This window comes from Nelumbo lutea, chromosome 3, assembly GCF_056320005.1.
Source record: "Nelumbo lutea isolate HS-2025 chromosome 3, American lotus-T2T, whole genome shotgun sequence".
Classification (NCBI taxonomy): domain Eukaryota; kingdom Viridiplantae; phylum Streptophyta; class Magnoliopsida; order Proteales; family Nelumbonaceae; genus Nelumbo; species Nelumbo lutea.
Window position 1 is genome coordinate 14,020,224 of NC_142686.1, and position 21,413 is coordinate 14,041,636.

Genomic DNA, 21,413 nt, shown 5'->3' on the forward strand with positions numbered 1-21,413 from the left:
CATATGGATCGGTTAAAATTCATTTTACAGTGCTGACTGACTATTGACCAAGGCAATCACTTGGGTTGGATTCATCCAATAGTTCGGTGATGATTCTCTGAGGTCTAAACCATATAACTTGTCAAATTTGGAAGGGGAGCACAGGCTAAATTGATTTTCAGTTGGAGCCCGATTTTAACCAAAGACGGAGGGGGGGGGGGGGGGGTTAAGGTTAGTGAAGGTTTTTTGAGTTCGTCTTAGAGTTGGTGTCACCCTTTGATAGATGATCATGTAAATAACAGAAAGGACAATGCCAAAACAGAGAGTGTGAATGCCACCACGTAGGGTCTAGAAGTGTTAAAAACTCGTTAACTTGTTGCCTTTTACGCTTGACAGGGCTTTTCAAGGCATAAGTGACAGCCCACAAGGATGCAACTAAGGTTGGATGGAGTGTAAATGAAGATCGATGGAAAATTCCACTCCAGTTTACATTTATCGGCATTTGGATGGAGTGGAATTTTATGCCGTGATTGATATAAAACTTCATCAAATATAAAGTTTTACATGATTTTATCGATGTAATATAGATACAAATATGTAAAACACAATGTTTTTTTGTATGTATTTGGATTTATATTTGTATTTATACTCTTTCAAAGTAGAGATATAGGCTCAGTCTGAGAAGTGTATAATTGTATAAATCATGGTTTTTAAAACGAACTGGTCAAGGGTCCGATTACCAGTTCGAACAGTCCAACTGTTTGACCCAAATGACCGGCCTGTTCTGACAAAAAAAATTAAAAAGATTTAAAAAATTGCAAAATGATCAAAACCGTTCGAACGGTTCGAATGACTAACCGGCCGGTTCAACAGTTTGCTGACCAAAATCAACAATTTTAAGAAAAAAAACGGTTTTGAAAAAAATGGATCGATTCCTAGTTTTTCCGATCCAACCGTCCGGTCCAATCTGATTTTGAAAACAGTGGTATAAATACAAATCTATACAGTGCAAGCAAAACCGTGTATATTGTATTTAGAAACTTAGCCTGTATGTATTTGATCTGTATGTATTTGTATTTGTACTCTTCTCAAACTTAGCGTTTAAGAAGAAAAGAATATAAATCAAAATAAAAGGTTATAAACTGCGCATTCGCTCATGGGAATGTAAAATCTTTCTGGTGGAAGAAGGTTAGGGAGGTTCAAAGTTTGTGGTGGATTGCCTAAGAAATGGTGACGTACGTTCCTCCTTAGAGCATCAAAAGTATTATAAAGGAATGTCAGTCAATCTGTGCAAAATGGCGCTCAAGGAGGCAAATCAAGTACTAACCGGCTACCAAGTGTAGTAGGGCACTTAGGAATTAGTTTAGTTATGAACTGTGAGTCGTTATGTAGAATTAGAAATAGAAGGCTTTAATTTCTTCTTGCATCTGTTTTGCTGATGTTTGGGGGAGGGGCTAATGTGTTGTTGTGTATAGCCCGTTTTGTATTTCTGTTTTACGAAAAGAAGGGTAAGATAGTAGTAGGACAATTATGAGAAGCAAACGTCAGAGATCAGTTCTCTCAACTAATTAAGGAGAAGAATGGCAAATGTAGTTGATGGTTTTATGTGGTGTATGGGCCAATTTTTTGTTTTTAAGCCACAACGCGGAATGCCATGCATGTCTCCTTTTTTTTTTTTTTTTTTCTGCTGATACATAAGTTTAAATATCGTATCGCTTTCTTTCTTATTCGGCAGTTGGTCTGGTCTGGTCAGTAACAATTTATGAAATGATAGTTATAGTGGAGTGGCAGTGCATGCGAGTGCGATGCGATGCGAGCTGGTTCTTCTTTCTACCCCCGCATCCGGCCGTTTAAATTTGATTAAAACAACTTTTTTAATCATGGCTTTTAAAACCGGATTGAGAATTAATAAGGTGATCAGTTTTGTTTTATCTTATAATCATTATTTTGCTAAAAATCGTTGATTTGTTCAGTAAATCATTGATCTAGACAGTTAAACCGTTTGAATCATCCAATGATTTGAATATTTTTTTAATTTTTTGTTTTTTTTTTTATCAGAATGGGCCATTCATTTGGTTTAAACGGTCAGACCATTCAATCCAAAAACCAAACCCCTTACTAGTTTGTTGTTTAATTTGATTTTAAAAACCTTGTCTTTAATAGCAAATGAAAACAGTGTATGGATTGAGACATTCATATCAAGGCCGCTAAGACGTTGCATGCCTTAAATAACCCCCAAATTTACTAAAGTGGAGGAGCAGCCAGCTTAAACTTTGTTAATCATTATCAAATATAAAAATAGATATTATAGGAGAGGACTTAGCCGTCTTGCCCTAAACCCAAGATACAAATCTCTCAACCTAAGCCTTTCAGTTATCTGACTCTTAAATCGGGCAAATCTATAAGATCTTCAAAAATTAATTTTTTTTTACCTGATCTGTGGTATGTAAAATAACGTTGAAACTGATGAAACCTTCCAACAGCCCGCCCATCTTAGCCAAGCAGTCTGCTGGTCTATTGGCTTCACTTCACCATATACATGCTTTTCTGAGAAGTTACAAGAATCAAAGAATCTTTTGATTTGAATTAGATAGTAATGAATACTCCATTGAATAACAGTTTAGTTGAAAAGACTTACCAATGTAAAATTATCGCATTCAATCAAAATATTGAGATAACCATGATGTATATACATCTTAATTCTATTCTGAAGAGCCTTAATTTCGGCTTAAAAGAAAGTACAAAAATCATAAGGGCTTGACAAAGCTTTGATAAACCTGCCCATTATATATGAATTAAGTAGAAACACTAAATGACATCAAATGCAATAAAAAAAAAAAAGTTAAGTTTTAAGTTGGAATTAGAAAGTGTAACGTGTCATTACTCATTTGGGGTGGATATATATAAATTAAGCTTTTAACGAGTTATGCTAATTTAAATCGAATTTCAAGTCGGAACTTGAACCCAACATATATAGACTCATTTTATTAATCAAATCGAATTTGATCCACAAGTAAATCTAAATTTTTAAAAATATATAAAAACATAAGAATAATTTGATTAGTACTATTACATCGAAAAAAGACAATATAATAGGAATAATTTGATCAATAAAAGGACTTGGGTATTTTGTCTTTATTCTCACGTTGGCTCTAAAATCAGATACCAAAAATATAACGAACTTTATCTTTAATTTATGTTACACAACCAGTGACTAACACGTTAGAGTCAACTATCAATTATCATTTTTCACTTTTTTTATTTTTTCTTGACGGGGTCAAGTAACTGGTCCAAACCGTGAGACAACTCGACCAGCAACCTAACCTATAATGCATTTGATGGTCGGTTACGGTCGACGTATATAGTAACCACTTGACTAGCTTAATGAAATTAAATCACCATGTACGTATCTACTTATTTTTGTATCATATATGGACCAACCGAAGAGGACGATCCAAACTTTGCATTGGATAAGATATGCTTTAGATTGGACACCTGTTTCAATCAACATCGCAATTAAAATCAGTGAGAGAATAGCCACGTGGATGATTCAAATTTGTTCCAAAGTAGAACATTTTAGAGTTGGCGGTGTATGTTTATGCATGGATTTGGGTTTTCAAATTACAGCTTACTAGTTGATGGAGCCTGGAGGCGGAGGGAGCTTGAGTGCTTGACAGCTCTAACACCTACCGTTTCTTGGTACAATGGAAAAATTAATCTCTTTGTTTTCATGGAGGTAAAATGCGGGTTAAAATAGAACTTCTGCATCTTATTTCAACCTTGTATTATAGTATTGATTGGATGAATAATGTTCATCTAATTTAAAAATTTTAAATTTTTTATAAAACACAAGTTTTTTGGGGCCTTTTTTCCATGAATTTTAGGGTGAATAAAGGAGTTAAGAACTCCGTCAAACCCTAAGACTATGTTTGATTTGAGAGAAAAAGCAGGGAAAGAAAAGGAAAGAAAGGAAAACTTTTGCAAATCTTGTATAAATTTCTTTGCATTTTCTTTCTTTTCCCTATTCCTTCCTTCCAACTAAATATAGCCTAAAATAACTTGCCACGTGGAGGCTTATAGGTCATTTAAACCCTTATATGATAGTAGAAGAGACCTAAGTGATGCATAAGCTGATATTAAAAAATGCCCATATTCCTAGCCCATTTCCATGTTCTGAATCGTTTTGTTTTTCTTTTTACTTAATAATACTTTTTTGATTGACAATATACAGCAACCACTCCAACCTCATCTTTTGGAGTAAGCAACTAGCCAATTGCTTTGGGGTAGCTTGTTTCCTACCCGCGCAGCACAATATGGACGATGTTGGAGCTAACAAATTGGCTTTTATGGTAATAAAATACTGTGACCTAACCCAGTCTCACTTATCTTTTTGCACTGTGTAAGTGGTACGTACTAGGAGCATTTGCCAGCTAGATTCATTGTCTTTTTAAATTCAACAAGAACATATTCTTCAGCCTTTTAACCATTAAGCAATTAAATTCATTGTAGGGTGGAGGAAGGACCGACACTACACTCCTTTTAACGAGGAAAAATAAAAACAACACATATTATCTATATTATATATATATATATACTAGTGTAAGAGTTGCATTAGTTGTACAAGTAAATTTTTATGACCTCCACATAGTAAAACTTGTCTTGTGTTGGTGTGGATCATAAGAGTTAAATTTTATTATATATACACGTGTTCTTTGCATTCGTAAAAGAAAAAGAAAAATGCAACCATTATCGCATGGCAAGGTGTAAGAAAGATGGTAAGCAACTGCTGCATTAGCAAACATAATATGCTTTTCTTTTTTTTTTTTATGATGTGGCAATTGTTTTGTTTTGAAAAAATAAATAAAAATCATATACATTGGCAACAACACCATGGTTTTTGGTTAATATTGATTTTGTTCGATATCATCATGAGAGTTTGCAAAAGTTTATAGTGGAAGTTGACTTGTTTTTTTTTCCAAGCTTCTAACCTATTGTTGACCTGGCTGGATAGACCGGTCAATCTATCACCTGGCTAGGAATTTAGGTTCATTTAACCCTTGACCTTCTACTTTCTAAGAATTGTTGATTAAGATGCCGATTGGAAGATTTTCCAATAGTCTAGATTGCCAAAAGATGTAATGGGCTTTTGGAGTCTTGTGACTCTTGTCTTTAAATGTCTGGACTGTTTGGTAAATATTTTAGTCTATTATGATCTACAAAGCTGTTAAATGAAAGATTTTAGATGTAAGGACAGCAAGTTTCAAATGAAGCTTCCAAATTTTTGCTATTTTAGGTTTTCGTGAGCTTTTTAGGGCATTCGTCTTTATGGTTCAAAAAGACTTGCCAAAAGCCTTCTAAGTCAACAACCCTTTGACTAGCTGGACAAACCATTTAAGTATTCGACCAGGTCATTGGGTTGTTGGTATTAAATTTCTCTTTTTTAACCATAAAATGTCATTTATTTTTGAAATTCCATTTCCATCCTAGAAACTTAATATCCATCCTAAGTCCTTTTTTTCTCTGTATTTTTAGTTATTTTTATCATTAAAAATAATTTAACACTTGTTTTTTATTTAGGCTGTGTTTGGTTTGAAGGAAAAAATAGGGAAAGATGGGAAAACCTTTACAAACCTTGTATGAATTTCCCAACCTTTCCTTTTCTTTCCCTGCTTTTTCCTTCAAACCAAACATAGCCTTAGTGTACGTATATGTCATAATACAAATATGCCAATCTTTCTATTTAGTTTTTGCATTTATGACATTACATGTTAACTCATTTTGACCCAAATGGTTAATGGTGGATCCAATGGTAAGGAATAAGTTGGTCAATGCAAGAAAATTTAACAACTTAATTGTGTTCATGTATCAGTAACTGTGGATCCCATGGTAAATTAATTTTCTAATGCCATGCAAGTGATACTTATCTCCTAGGTGGGTAACTTTCCCAACGGGGGATTGCCAAAACACTATCAGACAAAAATGCCCCTTCTAATAATGAAATATATGAATACCTTCCCTCCTCTTAGTTTTTTGGTCCACTTGTCCAAAATAAGTAAGAAACCTCCATAACCTAAGAAGTGAGGCAGCAGTGGTCTCTATTCCTAATTAACATCTGAAATATTAATGGCTCGGTTCAATATCCCAAGTCATGTTCTACGTAAACAATTGAAAGTAGGAGCAGAGTGAAGAAAATAAGAATGCTACCATGCTAATGTGGCAATTTTAGAAACAAATAGAAACAAAAACATTCGTGTTGTAGAACACCTGGGGTTTATCTAATAACTTATATCCTCTTTAAGTACAAAACTTCAGGGGTTTGTCATTGGGAGAGAAAGAAATATGTATTTTACCAAAATGTCTTTAACAATTAAATATTAATTTTGCCTCTAGATTGTGGATTTTATTTTGTAATTATCCAAAGCGCCTTCATTTACAAACATTACATCCGTTTCACCATGTTAATTTAGCTTAGTTTCTTAAATACATTTTCAACTTCTTATTTATACCTAAGGGCCCGTTCTTTTTTTTTTTTTTTTGGATTTTGAGAAGGGGAATTTTTTTATATCTTTTGAAGGGCTACACAATGGGAGTAGCCCATTTCCCAACCCAAGTGCAAGCGGGATCCCAAGTCTCTGCTACGACCAACAGGAGACCTTACCAACCAACTGGTCAATACCTTGTGAGAGGAGGGAAGTTGGTCAATGAAATTTTGGTTTCCATTGACCAAGATACCCATGTTCTTTTTTTAGATTTATGTGGGTTCCACCAAAAATTTATTTTCTCTAGGTATCACTTACTTGGGGGAAAGTGATACCCACTTGGATGGGATAAAATAAAAGAACATGGTCATTTTCTTATTTACCTGGGAAACAAAAGAATATGGGCAAATGCACTTACTCGGGTAAGCATTTCCTAAGAAAGTCTTACTTGGATAAATGCATTTATGTGGATAAATAACTTCTCAAAAAATGAACGGAGCCTAACTAGCTAAATCTACTGTGGAAAAATCTTATCACTTCAACAAGTGTAAACGTTAGTATTTTTTACCCACATAATATACAAAAATGTATCAAGAGGGTAAGATAGTCTTTTGGAGGATTTTTACATTTTATTTGAACATATTCTAATCATAAAAAAAAAAAATCATTAACACACTTCTAGTCACTAAAATCAACAATACAATATGTGAATGATGGAATGGAATAAATGACTCCACCCCAAACTAAAACTGTGTATGATTTAGCAGTCAAGATGGTCACATGACACCCCCTCCTATTTGGAGGCACAGCATAAAACTAGGAACCCCTGGCCCTTTATTGTATGGCGAGTGAGCCTCACTTCGCACCCTACAGTCCTACTCTTCCCCACCCTCAATATGAATAATTTACTAATTTAATTAAACCAAATAGCTTTTTGATAGTCAGATTGCAATCCCATTCTTCGTTTAGAAGGTGATCTGTTTCATCTAATACCTACAAAATAAAATGTTTTTATCAGAGGCCCCGTTTGGTTCACGGGAATACGGGTTTGGAATCGGAATCGGAATGAACTATTCTGATTTTAAACTATTTAATTGAGGTTGTTGGGGACCCTAAAATGCGGAAATTTAAGGATTAAGGTTGTTGGGGATGTTGAATGGCTAAAGTAGCTAAATAGAATAATTTATTATTTTGTCTTTTAGGCTGCATTAGGAATCGGTGTAAAAGTATACTAATGACGTTTTACACTGAACCGTGATTTTGTGACCATTGCATTTTTTGAAAAGCATGATATGATTGGTGTAAATTTTTATAATGAATTTATCAATGTATAGTTTTTACATCAATAATCATTGTAAACCTTTATATTTGATTAGATTTTACACCAATTCACAACATAAAACTCTACTCCATCCAAACGTAAAACTGAATCGGAAAAAAATTTTATATCGGTCATGATTACACACTCTTTCAAGCTGACAAAATCAAACCGATGTAAACTTTTACATCGATTCTTGATTTACAACGATTCAAAACGCAGCCTTAATGGTTAAAATAATTACATAATAAAAAATATATTTGAGTTTATCCTAACTAACCCAATTTCATTTTCAGCCATCAAAGAAATCACTGCCTCCTTATTAACTTATCCACTAAAGACAAAATAATAAGTAATTTAATTCAAATTCAACCATCTATTATTAAACAGCCTCGTCTAGATTAAAACTGAGCTCTTTTTTTCTTTTAAATTCCTAGAATGGCATTTAAGTTGTATTTGTTAAGGTTTATCTTTACAATTCAAAGATAATGTTATTTTTTATCAACAAAATAAATAAAAAAATAAAATATATTTTTTATCAACAAAATAAAAAATAAAATAAAATAACCTCCATTTTAGGAGATTAACTTGTGCTCTCATCGAAACACAAAATTACAATGTTTTTCACTTCCACATAAATTTATGATATATATTTTTTATTTTATTTATGTACATGCAAGGCCTATCCTGCTGTCCATGGTTTTATGGTCATTCTTGCATTTAATGTCCACGTCATCAAAACGTCGATAGAGATTTATTTGCTTACATCTGATGTATCAAGCATATTTGAGTAGCGTTGATATTAATAAATGTTTCAGCTTATTCTATTTCTCCTTTTTCTTTGATCTTTGACAAGCAACCTAACTATTTTAGGTGTCACTATTCTAAATGGTAAAATCCTTTCCATTTCACCTACTCCTATATAAAACATCAACCTCACAAGTCACAATAATAAAAGAAAAGATTATCAAAAAAATAAAAGAAAATTTTCATTTGAATGAAAAAATACTATATATTAATAAATCAACTGCTTTTAACTAAAATGGTCTTATATATTAAAAATCTATATTATTTATCAAATATGCCCTTTAAGGTACAAAATATAATAAAAATTTTAATAAAACTAGGAGACCTTTATATATAATTAACAAAATAATCAGTTAAGATCGGAATTGGTTTTGAATAAACAAGAATTATAGCCGGCTCAATTATTAATTGGGACAAAATCTTAAAACCATAAGCTGTATCGGATAGAATTGATCCATTGATAACCCTAGCCTATGCTTTCTATTGTTTTGAATTTCAGAATTGGGCATCCTAAGTCACAAAAGTCTCCCCACTAGGGGTTTCAACAGTATTCAAAAATTCGATTTCGAATTTGATTTTATTTAACATAATTGAATTGAATTCAGATAATTCAAATATCTAATCGGTCGGATTCGGATATCCTATTCTTACCGAATAGTTAGTTGGATTCGAATTCGGATATGACTTGATTCGATTCGATAAATATTCAAATTCGACCGATTATTTAATTCTTATATATAATATATAAAATATTTTATATAATAATTAAGTTATACAAATGATTTATATATTTATATACTTTACATAAAATAAAAATATTTATTAATTATCTAAAATAATTAATTAATCGAATCGAATATTTGAATATTTAATCATATTCAAATTCGGATATTAATTTTCAATATCCGTCAGATATCGAATCAAATTCGGATATCAGATTTTCTAATTGGATTTGAATTCAAATATTGCCTAATCCGATTCGAATTTGATCCATTTACACCCCTACTCTCCACAGACTTGCCAAGCATTTTTGTGGACAAAGATGGCATTGGCACTTGCCAATAAAATACATTCCAACACCCTACCAATTTGATCTCACACTACATATCTTACTATGAAATTGGAGCCCACCATAGAAGTAGAACCTGCCATGTATGAGATGTTCAATGTAAGATGATATTGATAGGGTGTTAGAACGTATTTTGCTGACAGGTGATCTGGACTCAATCAGCAATGTTTAGAGCATGAAGACACTCCAAATCATCTTCCGTGAAATTGAAGTGAAATCCATGCAATCGAACAATTGGAAATAGTGTGACCCACTTTGGCCAATATATACATAGGGGAAAAGCATTGTAAACGTAACTCAAACTAGGGGATGCCCCATAGAATGAGAATGACCAAGGCTGATAAATTATTCACCATTGTTTTGGACCCATTCGATGTCCATCACCATAGAAGTTCTTCCTTTACTCCCCAAGTACACATAGAAACAAAGAGACAATACTCTATTTGTAGAATACGCACAGAAGAATACAATTTGATTTCAAATGTAGTATTGGGTTTTAAAAATATTTATACATCATTATGTAGTGTCACGTGTGTATGAATTTTGATAAAACATTATCAGACGTTTACAACAAGGGTAGAGTTAGTCAATTACTAAAAACAATAGAAATACTTTAAGACAATAATCAAACAGTAGGATAGAATTAGCCAATTAACTAAACCTTAAGAAATTTTTTCTTAAAATAATAGCTCTTATATCAATTTTAAAATTTGAAAATCTGAAATAAATTCTTAATTTTGAAATGTAGATGGCAGCGATTTTGCTGCAAACAATACATATACAATAGATTAAAACCCGATTAAGAATAAAAACACTAGCAATCCATACTGTTGCCAAATATATCAGCAATTGATATGTTTACCCCTTTATTCAATATAGAATTTCCCTAATCATGATAGCGTGATTTCTATTGTGAAGCATTATTATGTAAAGGTGCTAATTACAATAATTAATTCAACAAATTAAACTCTCCAATCTCCTATACAAAAAGTCATGGTTTTCAAAACTGAATTGGACCGGATGGTCAGACTAGAAAAACCGGTAACCAGTCAGCCCCTTGGGTTCAGTTTTTTAATAAAAACCAGAAATTTCTAAAAACTGTTGAAAAGGTCAGAAACCACCGATTTGGACAGTCGGATCGTTAAATCGTTCGACCCGGGCAGCGATTCATGGGTTAGTCTTTTTATTTTCAATGTTTTAAATAAAAAAAAACAAAAAACAAAATATCTTCTATATCCCCCAACCCAATTCGAATATTTATTCCTTTAGCTTTAGGGATAGAACCCATTTTCGTTCTAACCCTTCCTGAGTTCTCTCCTATCAACCCTCACACCCTATTGACCACCTGCGGCGACCAGTACCTTTGGCATCCGACGACGATAGGCAATGGTGAGTACTTGTAGTAGCGGCCAGTACTTGCAGGTAGTAGTAAGAGTTGCGGTGACCAGAACTTGCAGCGGTGGCCGACTTGCAATGGCGGACGACGAGCTTGCAGTGGATGTCCGACAAGTTTGCAGTGGCACTTGGCACTCGACATTGGGCATTGGCGACCAAACACACTGTCTGCAAGTTGGAGCGGCAATTACAGGCTTGCAGCGGCAACTTGCCTGTGACCGAGCTCTTCCCTCTGGCGGTGAGCCCACTGTCTTTAAATCCTATTCTAACTTTTTTTATCCTTATTTATGTTTACAGTATCATGAAGACAAGACTCAAATAAAAGGATGCAATGAAGTTGGGAAAAGTATCTTGCTTTTGTTTCTTCTTTTTCTATTTTCATTTTTTCATTCTTTATTTTTCACATCAGTTCAGAATATGCTCAATTACCACAGATGTCTGATGGTGAATTCTTTTTTCAGATTAATATGGATTCAACATGGATACATGGATACTTGAAGATTTCAAATCTGCTATTGCCGAGGATGTTGGTTCCCCACCAATATCAGATCAGATGTCAACTTAAAGGTGATTTTTTCTCTAATTGTTAATTTACATATTTTAATTTTGTTGGCAATTTTTAACTTCTGCACTTAAAAAAACAATATAATTTGTTGAAATATAATCCAGCTTGTTATATCCATTATGAGAGATTAATGAGTAAATTCTGAAAATAAAAAGAAATCAATGAATAACGAATATGAGAAATCTTGGCAAAAGGAAAGGAACAATAATCAAAACCCCTCTGTTCTTTCCATTAAATTTGATTTTTTTTTTGCAAATTTCTGTTTTATTTTTCTGTATTTTTAAAATTTTGTGTGTTTTTCTGTATTTTTTAGAATTTTTCTGTATTTTTTTTATATTTTCTATGTATTTGATACAGTATTATTTTTTATTCAGGTAGTTGTATTTTTTGTATTTTTTTCTGTTTTTTATTTATTTTTATGCTATTTTTAAATATTTTTTATTTAATTTAATTATGATATCACGGGTCGAACCGTTCAACCCGGACGGTTGAACCGCTTAACCGGAAACCGGTTCTATTTCCGGTTCGTTTTTAAAAACCATGCAAAAAGTATTGGAGGGTCCACCGAGTTACAAACTCAGAATAGTTGAAACGCTTCCAACTACTGGGAGAATAAGGACGTTGGAACTGCCAAGCCTTGATGATCAGATGGTTGTTTTACTAATTTAATTAAAGAAGGTATGTTGTATTTATATCTTATACAACGACTTCATACAACTCTCGAAAACTCCGCTGTATAGACACGTGAAACCCACGAGATAAAAAGTTACAGCGTGTCAACTTCTTTTCAAAGGTTCATCTTGGCAGTGGCCACAAGGCGAAGAAATCCAAGAGTAGCGGCATTCTTCTCAAATCTCAATTTCCTTCGACACACGTGATGTTAGTATGTTACCGTGTAAGTCACCACTAAATAGATCTTAGCTAGTTTTTTTTGAGCCAAAAAATATTCCCATCGAACGGTTAGATAAATAAAATCAGTTCCTTTTTTCTTTTTGAAATTGGGGTAAATAAGCAAAAACACCGTAGAAGTTTCTTATGTCCGAAGGTTCAGATTGTTCAGTGGTCCCGTTCTAAAAATTCCTTAGAAGGTAAAAAGCAAGGGGGGCCCATCTTCTGTTACACCTTCACTGTTATCAGCCGTTGAATCAATTAAGAGTCATGATAAAAGATGAGTCCTACTCTTACCCACTCCATTTGTTTCCCATGATTCAGAATGCGGGCCATCATTACATTTTCGCTTTGTCTCAAGTTTAGGGACCCCACATTGTTCTTGTCAGATCAAGGTGTTTAGGTAATTATACATTACATTCGGGGCTATATATGGTTAAAATAAATTTCTGATTTTTCGTTTGTGTAAGCAGATCGACGGTAGATCGTTTTCTCTGAGTTTTTATTCTCTCAAAACTACAGTTTTTTTTTTTTTTTTTATTTAAAACTACAGTTTTGGATTGGTGACGCAAAAGAAAGAAAATTTGTTGCTCCGTCTATTCTCGTGATGTAGAGGGTATTTACGTCATATAAAGATATTTATATGACGAGGTGAGACCGTGAGAAGAAACATTTAGCGGAAATAAATGCATTTGGAATCCAAGAGCAGTGATTTATTCCAACTTAATCCTTTTCATTTTTATTTCTCCAAGTTGTTATATTTCCCTGGGCCCTTTGGAAATTTATATTTTGTTTCTGTTTTCTTCGTCAGTCGGAGAGAGAGGAAGTGCAGACTGCAGAGTGGAGAAGAAAAATGAAGTGGTCCTTCGCTTCTTTTTCTTTTTGTTCTTCGTCTATTACATGCTTGTTCATGGTACATTTTACTTTGCTTTGATCTTCAATGTCTCTGAGTTTTGCTCCTTTTTTGAACTTTACTGTTTGTTTTTTTTTTCCTTTGATTTTTTACTGGATTTGTTATGTGTTTCTGGTGGCGCAGGAATGGTAGATTTAGGGTTTGAAAGGAGTACATTTACCCGGTAAGTTTCAGATCTGATGCGCTCAGCTTTAGTTTTTGTGTTTTGCTTTTTTATTTTTTTAATTTTGTTTTGATTGTGTACACTTCCTGTGCCTTCTGTAGGAATTGCTTTGTGTTGTTTGATGAGATCTCACCATGTTTTAGGTTGGTTTCCTTAATGTTTTGTTTGGTTTTGTGTTATTCGTTTGATTAGGGAGTTGGGTTCTGTTTCCTCGTGCGATTTGTTGTTTTCGTTTTTCGGTACTGCATTTGTTTGAACTTAGCGCCCTCTGAGCATATTGGTTATGAGTGTGCTGTGCTGTTGTTTACTTTAACTTTTGGTTCTTTGTGCATTTTTTGCACGTTTTTATGGATTAATGAGCGTGTTGACCAAGATCATACATTCCTTGTAAAGGTAGGGTTTCCGTTATAATTTTGGAGTTCATCTAGATCTTCCTTTGGCACTTCTTTCAAATTTAGGGTTCTTTCATTTCTCTTTTTGTTGCCTTGGAGGCTTGGTTTATATTCACTTTGCCTTTGTATTCAAGTGTGACACTGAGGTGAGAACGTTGGTGGGCGAATTTGTTGTCCTTTTTTGGGATATTTCTTATGTGTCATTGTAGTAGATGGTGAATACAAGAAGCGGGTTTTACTGGTTTTCAAGTACTTTTGCTTTTCTCTAGTCAATAAAAACAATTTGCTGGACATCAACTGTGGTTGGCAGATCCAGTTGTATTGAGCCCTTAGTACAAATTGTTGGATTTTGTTGATCTTTTCTCTTTATTTATTTTTAATTGGGTAAACTACAAAATGCATTTTTTTCTCTCTATTGTTGCGAGTCTGCCTTTTTGTATTTTTTTTTCTCAGAATACATTTTAGCTGTTGCTATTATTGGTGTTTTGAAGATGATTGAATTCATACACCAATAAATTGAAGCTTTGGATGCAAATTTGGAGTTTTCTTGATTTAGTTCTTTTCATATTTGTATTTCTTATGATTTATATGTATCTGTGCAGTGTGTGAAAGTCAGGTTGGTGATTTTTCTATATTCACCTTCTTGCAATGAGAAAGTCTCCAGGAAAATGGATCAAGACACTACTTTTTGGGAAGAAAACTTCAAAATCTAATTTATCAAAAGGAAGAGAGATTTCGGTAAGTGAGGCTTGACCTGCTATTTCCTATTCAAATCTCCAAAACTTTGTTGTTTTGATATCAACTATTAATGCTACCACTAGTACTAGTGTTAGTACTACCACTACTACTGTTACTTCTCTTCCTGTTGTTTTAAATCATGTTCTTTTTGTAAGAATGGTTAGTTCTGTAGTTTAAGAGGTCTCTTCTAAATTAGTTAACAATTTCTCAGTATCAGTGACCACTTGGTATTAGATCTAGTGGGAAACATTTATCTGCTACTTGTGAAATGCATTTTCTGTTCTGCTTGAGAAACCTCTGGAAGTTACATTTTTGGTCTTAGAGGTAGCAGTTGCACTAGTATTGTGAATCTGTCCATGAAACAGGCTAGTCATGAAATATAGAATTTCCCATCCAGCCTTTGTTTCACATACATCTTGTTAATCAATTCTGATAGTGGATAGTATTATGTCATCTTTGTTTCCCATCCAGCCTTTGTATCGGCCTGTATCGATATTTAGAACCTTGGTTCTAACCCATGCATGGTTTTAGACCATTCAGCAGTGAGTGGATAATTGGCAGTTGATATATACATGTGGACATACACAAATGTAGTTGTGTTAGCCAAATTTGTTTTAGTTGATAACTTAAAGGCTCTCAATCTCTGTCATTGATTTCACTCTTTTGAGTCTCTTAATCTCATTTGTTGGATAGGCATTTGATTTGTCATTATTCTTATCTTTGTAAAACTCCTATTAGCATGTGTGATTTGTAACTGTATTTTGATCTTCACGTGAAGAGGACTGCAAATGATAAAGAGGCTTGGGTTGCCCCTAAGGAACCTATTGCTGGTTTGACTGTGGATCCTCCCTTGGTTTCACATTCAGCACCTGCTACCACAGATAGACATGGAGGAAACTTGGAGTCAGAAAAAGGGGTAGTTTCCAATTGTCAACTTGATGATGATGTTTCATTGTCTGGAACTCAAGATAAATATGGAAGCAGCGGATCTCATGCACCAAATGACCCAGAAAGAATCAGGCTGGAGAAAGCTGCTACAAAGGCACAGGCTGCTTTTAGAGGATATTTGGTAATAATCTATTGCTTAAAATATTGATGTTTCTTTTCTCTTATATCTTTCTTTCATGATTATTCATGCGAGTTTATTGCAACTATTGTTATGTATTTTGACCACTAATTCTTTCTCCATGTGCATTTCTCTATTTTTCACTCTGCTATGAGTGTATGAAAGAGTATGATGTAACATAAGGTATTATTATTCAAGGGATTCTGGGTGGTTAGCCCCATTGTGTCAAGATTGTCTGGGCCAAGGAAGATAGTACTACCTCATGTTTGGGTTTTTTTTTTTCCTAGACTGCTCCTCAAAATCTCTTTTGAACATTGACATGAATGTGATAAGTCAGATGGGAAGGCTAATCCTTTTTGAGTGAACTAACGGTCTACTGGATAGTGGTATCTAGGGCTGTAAACGGTTCAGATTCAGATAGGATCCATCTACATCCACATATGATCTGATTATAGAACCTTTCGATTTGAATCAAATCTGAAATCCAATTGTCCAATTTGTCTGACTTGGATCGGGTTTATATCTGACTTATTAGGTTTAAAATAACCAAAAAAGTTTAATTGTCTTATACATGCATACAAATGTATGTAAATATAAAATATTAAATTTATCAGTTGTAAAACTCTATATAATTGTGTATATATAATTAATTATACTACATATATAAAATAATAGTTTTTTTATCAGACTCAGTTGGGGTTAAACGGCATCCAATCTGATTATTAATCAGATGCAACTTCTAGATAATTGGATTCAGAGTCGAATCGGGTATTGGATCTTCAGAATCCATTGACAGCCCTACAGTGTGGTTACTACATGTCGGTCAGTATCCCTTAGCTGCTCATCTATGTGTCATATGGATGCTACATGCTGGTAGACAACTTTCTTTGGTTTCATAGATATGTGCATGTCAATGCTACTGTCAGTAGACCTTCTTTTGGGCTTCCTTACTGTTGGGTGTATTTTTTCTTTGCATTCCTTGTCCATGCATAATCTTACAAGTGCTATCTAAATCTTTTTTTGAAGGCTCGCCGGGCATTTCGGGCCCTCAGAGGCATCATAAAGCTGCAAGCACTTGTTCGCGGTCACTTGGTAAGGAGACAAGCTATTGCTACTTTACACTGTATCCAGGGTATTGTAAAGTTACAGGCACTGGTTCGTGGTCGAAGAGTCAGACTTTTAGATACCGGTCTCAGAGTGCATAGAAAATACAGTTCCACAAAGGCTCTGGTAATTTATTTGAGGACTTTATTGGTAGTTTCACTTTTATCATGCTTTGTCTTCATAGCCCATTTATTTTACCCATTTTTTGATATGTAAAACACTATGAGTGTGCACTAATTGGTTTGATGTTAAATGTTTGTTTATAATTAACTAGAGATGATAGTATTATTACTAGAAAACAGGCCTTGGGCCCATATACACGGGTTTACCGTTTACATGACTAATGAGTTAGAACCGTATAGTATATATATGTGAAAGCCTCTTTACATAAAAAAAGAAATCAAAATGTATATTATCAAAGTGAAGGACAGGCATAGGGGGTGCATACAGGAATCACTTAAGCTCAATGGTGGCTATGTATTCTGGGTCAATTGGAGCTGGTGACTCAGAGCTGAGCTGTAATGGCACTGCTGCAAGGACTAAGATTAGCAAAACAGCTTGGTCTCCAAGAGTTGGAAGTGGAAGTGGATTCAAAACTTGTCATATCTTGGACAATAAAAAACAATTTAGCTCCTTGGATTTACAGACACACATTAGGGAGTAGCTTACTTTTCAAGGGAACTCAATATCACTTTTAATTGGGTTGGAAGAAATGCAAGTGGAATGGCTGATGTACTGGCAGAGCAGGGAGTCAGTAGACATCAGTTTTTTTTTATTTAAGTATAGGTCTTTGTATTTGGGTAGTGTTGGAGTGCTCAGACATGTTGTAACAAGCTTAAATTTATTTTAATGCTTAGTTAATTTCTTTGCTGATAAAAAAATGTATTATCACACTGTCTACAGAAGTAGTTGAACTTGAACTGAAAACTCTTCAATATTTGAAACTCAAAAATATTTGTAACTCAACAAGCCAGCTGTCTTTCACCACATTTAGTGGACAACTTTTCTATAAAAAAAATGCATGTTCCTCTCTTTCCACATGCTTCAGCCAACTGATAAAGGAAATGTGTTCCTCAAGATACATTCTCTAGGGCTGTGATCCCTCACTGGATGAGATGACACTAGGGCTGAAGTCCTTGGGGGTAACCCACTGCTTTTGGAACATGGTGATATAATGGACCCAAATCTCATTTAAGAAAAAGAAATTAATCAATAAATGAGAGACAGACTCCATTACATTGCATGGGGCACATTTATTTTCCATGTCCTGTCCCCATGATATAAGGTGGCCAGTTGTTGAGATCTTGTCTAGGAAAGTAGTCCATATGAGGAATGAGACATGCAGTGGTTCATTTGAATCCCAGATCTATTTTCAAGGAAACAAGTTGTGTGTTTCTCACAAGGGCTGTGCAAAATGGCTTTACTGAGAAGTAATCATTCTGATTCATTATCCATATTTTCCTATCTTTTTCACCTAGCCTTAGGGTTGTATTTACAAATGGACATTCCTCTCTTTTACTGATTGCAATCTGAAAGCATGTGAAAAAATGTTGTTTATAAATGTGACCATTTTTTGGTTAAATGGTTCATTTGCTCCTATTTGGTTTTCTTTGTATGTAAACACTTAAACTTAATGGAAAGGCACACAAAATGGTTAGTCAATTCGACCACTTATAGCTGTATAACATGTCTATTTCTTCTATCAGGATGCCAAGCGGTCAGGTTTTTTTGGATGGACAGAGAAGCCATCAGTAAATGCCTTTGTTTGTAAGGTAAGTTTGGGTGCATTGCATTAAATTTGGTTCTTCTACATGTGGTCTGAAGTGAGACAATCCAAACTGTTTGCTATTGAGTTACTGAGGTACTATGATTTTCTATAGATGCCTATTGGTCCTCACGATCCTCTTTCTGTCTAGGGAGCAGAGACTGGTCCATCCTGGGAAATGTTGTTACCCAAAAATATAGATTTTGGTGGCCATATTTCTGCTTTTAAGGATGGATGCATGGATGAAATAACTCATCTTTCAATCCTGTTTCTTGTTCCATCAAACAAGTAGTTTTGGTGGTCTGGCCATTTTCTGCCATAGATTTTAGTCTATGAGATTGTATGTTGAAAAGGCAAAAAAGTGACCAACTTGTTTACAGTTGCATCTGATTTGGTGCATAAGGATGCACAGCCAGAAACCTCTCTGACAATGTATTCTGATTGGATGATTATAATTTTTCTAATGTGGTAGATTTTCATCTGGAATTGATTCATCTCCCATTCATCCGGTGCTGCAATGAGTGGAGAGTAGCCTCATCTCATTATTGCATCTTGTCTTAGTTGTCTTTTATTTAACATTGACAACTTGCAATTATTGTACCACAAATCTTCTCGTTCTATTGAACATAGAAAACACATGATACGGTTAGATTTGGTTACCATTTCCACTGATTTTTGTCCATTATGCTTTCTCATTGTCGAAGGGTATGAATTGAATTGCCTTTTTTTGTTTGTTTGTTTGTTTGTTTGTTTTTTTTTATTTAGCTTCTTTCTTCATCATCTGCTGTGATGCCTCTATGCATTCAGTATGATTTGGAAGAACCTAATTCAGCCTGGAGCTGGCTTCATCGTTGGACATCTTCTCGTTTCTGGATACCACTGCCACAACCGAAGGTGGTCACTGATTCAAAGTCTCAGGCAAAGCAAGAGAACATTCAAACTGTAGAAACTGAACTAGGAAAGCCAAAGCGCAGTGTACGGAGGTTTAGTTCAGCAAACGTTGACAATGGTTCAATCAATTCTACCTCTGAGTCTGAGAAACCTAAACGCAATTTGAGGAAAGTTACAAGCCACCCAGTAGATTCAGTGCAGGAACACCCACAAAATGAACTTGAGAAGGTTAAGCGTAATTTAAGAAAGGTTTCTAACTCTATACTGGAAGTCTCTGATCGTGTAGAGGTTGAGAATGAAAAGCCAAAACGCAGTTTGAGAAAGGCACCGATCTCTCCAGCTCCTAATGTTTCAGAACAGGACACAAGTGATTGTGCTGAGAAAACAAATAAAGATGCAACAGTTGCAGTGTCCAAACAGCTAGATGTAGAAACATCTCCAAAACCAGTGACACCAGATGGATTAGCTAATAATGTGCTAATTGATGATCATCCTGTAATTGAGTTACCCTTGCAGAGCAATGTAAAAGATGAGAACGTTCCTGTGACAAACGGGGAGTTAACTTTTAAAGAAGATACAGCTAGCAATGAGAAGCAGAAAACTAGCAGGCGGAGAGCCTCTTTTCCAGTAAAGCAGGAATACCCAGAGAATGGCTTACCAAACACTCCATCTTTGCCAAGTTATATGGCAACAACTGAATCTGCGAAGGCAAAGCTCAGGACACAAAGCTCCCCAAGGTTCAGCCATGATGGGGCTGATAAGAATGGTTTTACTAGGCGCCATTCTTTACCATCTTCCACAAATGGCAAGTTGAGCTCAGTGTCACCACGGACACAGAGATTGGTTCAAACAAGTGGAAAAGGGGGAATTAGAAGTGATAAATCATTATTTTCTTCTAGAGATGGCAATGGTAAGACTATCTGTCTCGGAATTCTTTTCTTCTTTTACATTTTTCTCCACGGTCCTTGTTTTGGTTCTGCATTACACACTTCTGAGGAAGATCAAAGCCTTTTGTTTATGTAGAAGTCCCAATCAATGGTTGATTTTCAGCTGTTCTATCTGCTGACCCATGGTTTTTTACCCTGGATTTCTCACTCCCTGCTGCCTTTGATGTTAGATTGGTCAGATGTTGCATTGAATTTGAAAGGCTTGTTTTCTCTGTTGTTTCTCATAAATTGCTTGACCTTTTTCTTCATATATATATATATATATATATATATATATATATATATTGGTTTTCTTCTTTTCCCTGTAAGTTTGGTACTTATATCGTGTATGTGGTTTGTGTTGCAGAGAGAATCGTCCAAGCAGAATGGAGAAGGTAATGGTTCTGGGAGAGTTATGGCCTCATGGAGAAGTGACTATCTATTATTCTACCTTGTTATCTGTTCCTATGGTGTACAATTCTGTTGTAAACTTTGTGGTGTTAAAATCATCTCCTTATTTGCCATGGTATTGGGGTGTCTCGAGTGTGTATAGTTACAGGCTTCAGTTTATGGTTTGGTTTCATTTAGGCTCATTGTGCTTCATTTTTTAAACCTTTTTTTTTTCATTTAATGTAATAGTAGTGCTGACTTCGAATGCCTTTGAACACGTGTCATATAAACCTAATTGACAGTTGAAAATTATTTGCTTCTTCAATCCTTAGCTTTAACTATTTGTATGTGTTATGTTGGACATATATATGCCAAATAGCTTTTTGTTTGGCTTAAAAAAAAAGTTTTTTGGTTAATTTTCTATCCCAATTGAATATATGGATGCCGTGTTTGGGTTTTCGAACAATGCTTGCAACCCATCATTGATCCAGCCGGTTTCGTCAGTCACCTGGAGGAGCCCAAACCTGTTATGTCTAAAAAAAAAACAAAAACCATCGATCCAGAT

The 21,413-nt window shown here is 34.6% G+C and overlaps 1 protein-coding gene across 3 annotated transcripts; it reads left to right on the top strand.

The window, feature by feature from the left end:
- The first annotated feature begins 10,937 nt into the window (after positions 1-10,937).
- On the top strand, positions 10,938-21,173 carry LOC148863082 (protein IQ-DOMAIN 29-like). Of its 3 annotated transcripts, none has more exons than XM_088975539.1 (10): positions 10,938-11,285; positions 11,509-11,614; positions 13,312-13,413; positions 13,537-13,576; positions 14,571-14,706; positions 15,485-15,775; positions 16,799-17,002; positions 18,583-18,648; positions 19,407-20,442; positions 20,826-21,173. In XM_088975539.1, the coding sequence occupies exons 5-10, from the start codon at positions 14,617-14,619 to the stop codon at positions 20,855-20,857; spliced, it is 1,719 nt and encodes a 572-aa protein (XP_088831665.1). In that variant the 5' UTR covers positions 10,938-11,285; positions 11,509-11,614; positions 13,312-13,413; positions 13,537-13,576; positions 14,571-14,616; the 3' UTR covers positions 20,858-21,173. The 3 variants fall into 3 exon arrangements, with proteins under 3 accessions (XP_088831665.1, XP_088831664.1, XP_088831666.1); XM_088975540.1 differs by lacking the exons at positions 10,938-11,285; positions 11,509-11,614 and adding exons at positions 13,174-13,208; positions 13,678-13,719; XM_088975538.1 differs by lacking the exons at positions 10,938-11,285; positions 11,509-11,614 and adding an exon at positions 13,076-13,208.
- Positions 21,174-21,413: the final 240 nt, after the last annotated feature.

Excerpts from the sequence above, each read along its gene's own strand:
- LOC148863082 (XM_088975539.1), top strand. The coding sequence starts at position 14,617 with ATGAGAAAGTCTCCAGGAAAATGGATCAAGACACTACTTTTTGGGAAG. Across the intron at positions 15,776-16,798 it reads CTGCTTTTAGAGGATATTTG|GCTCGCCGGGCATTTCGGGC; the intron begins GTAATAATCTAT and ends CTTTTTTTGAAG. Across the intron at positions 17,003-18,582 it reads ACAGTTCCACAAAGGCTCTG|GATGCCAAGCGGTCAGGTTT; the intron begins GTAATTTATTTG and ends TTCTTCTATCAG.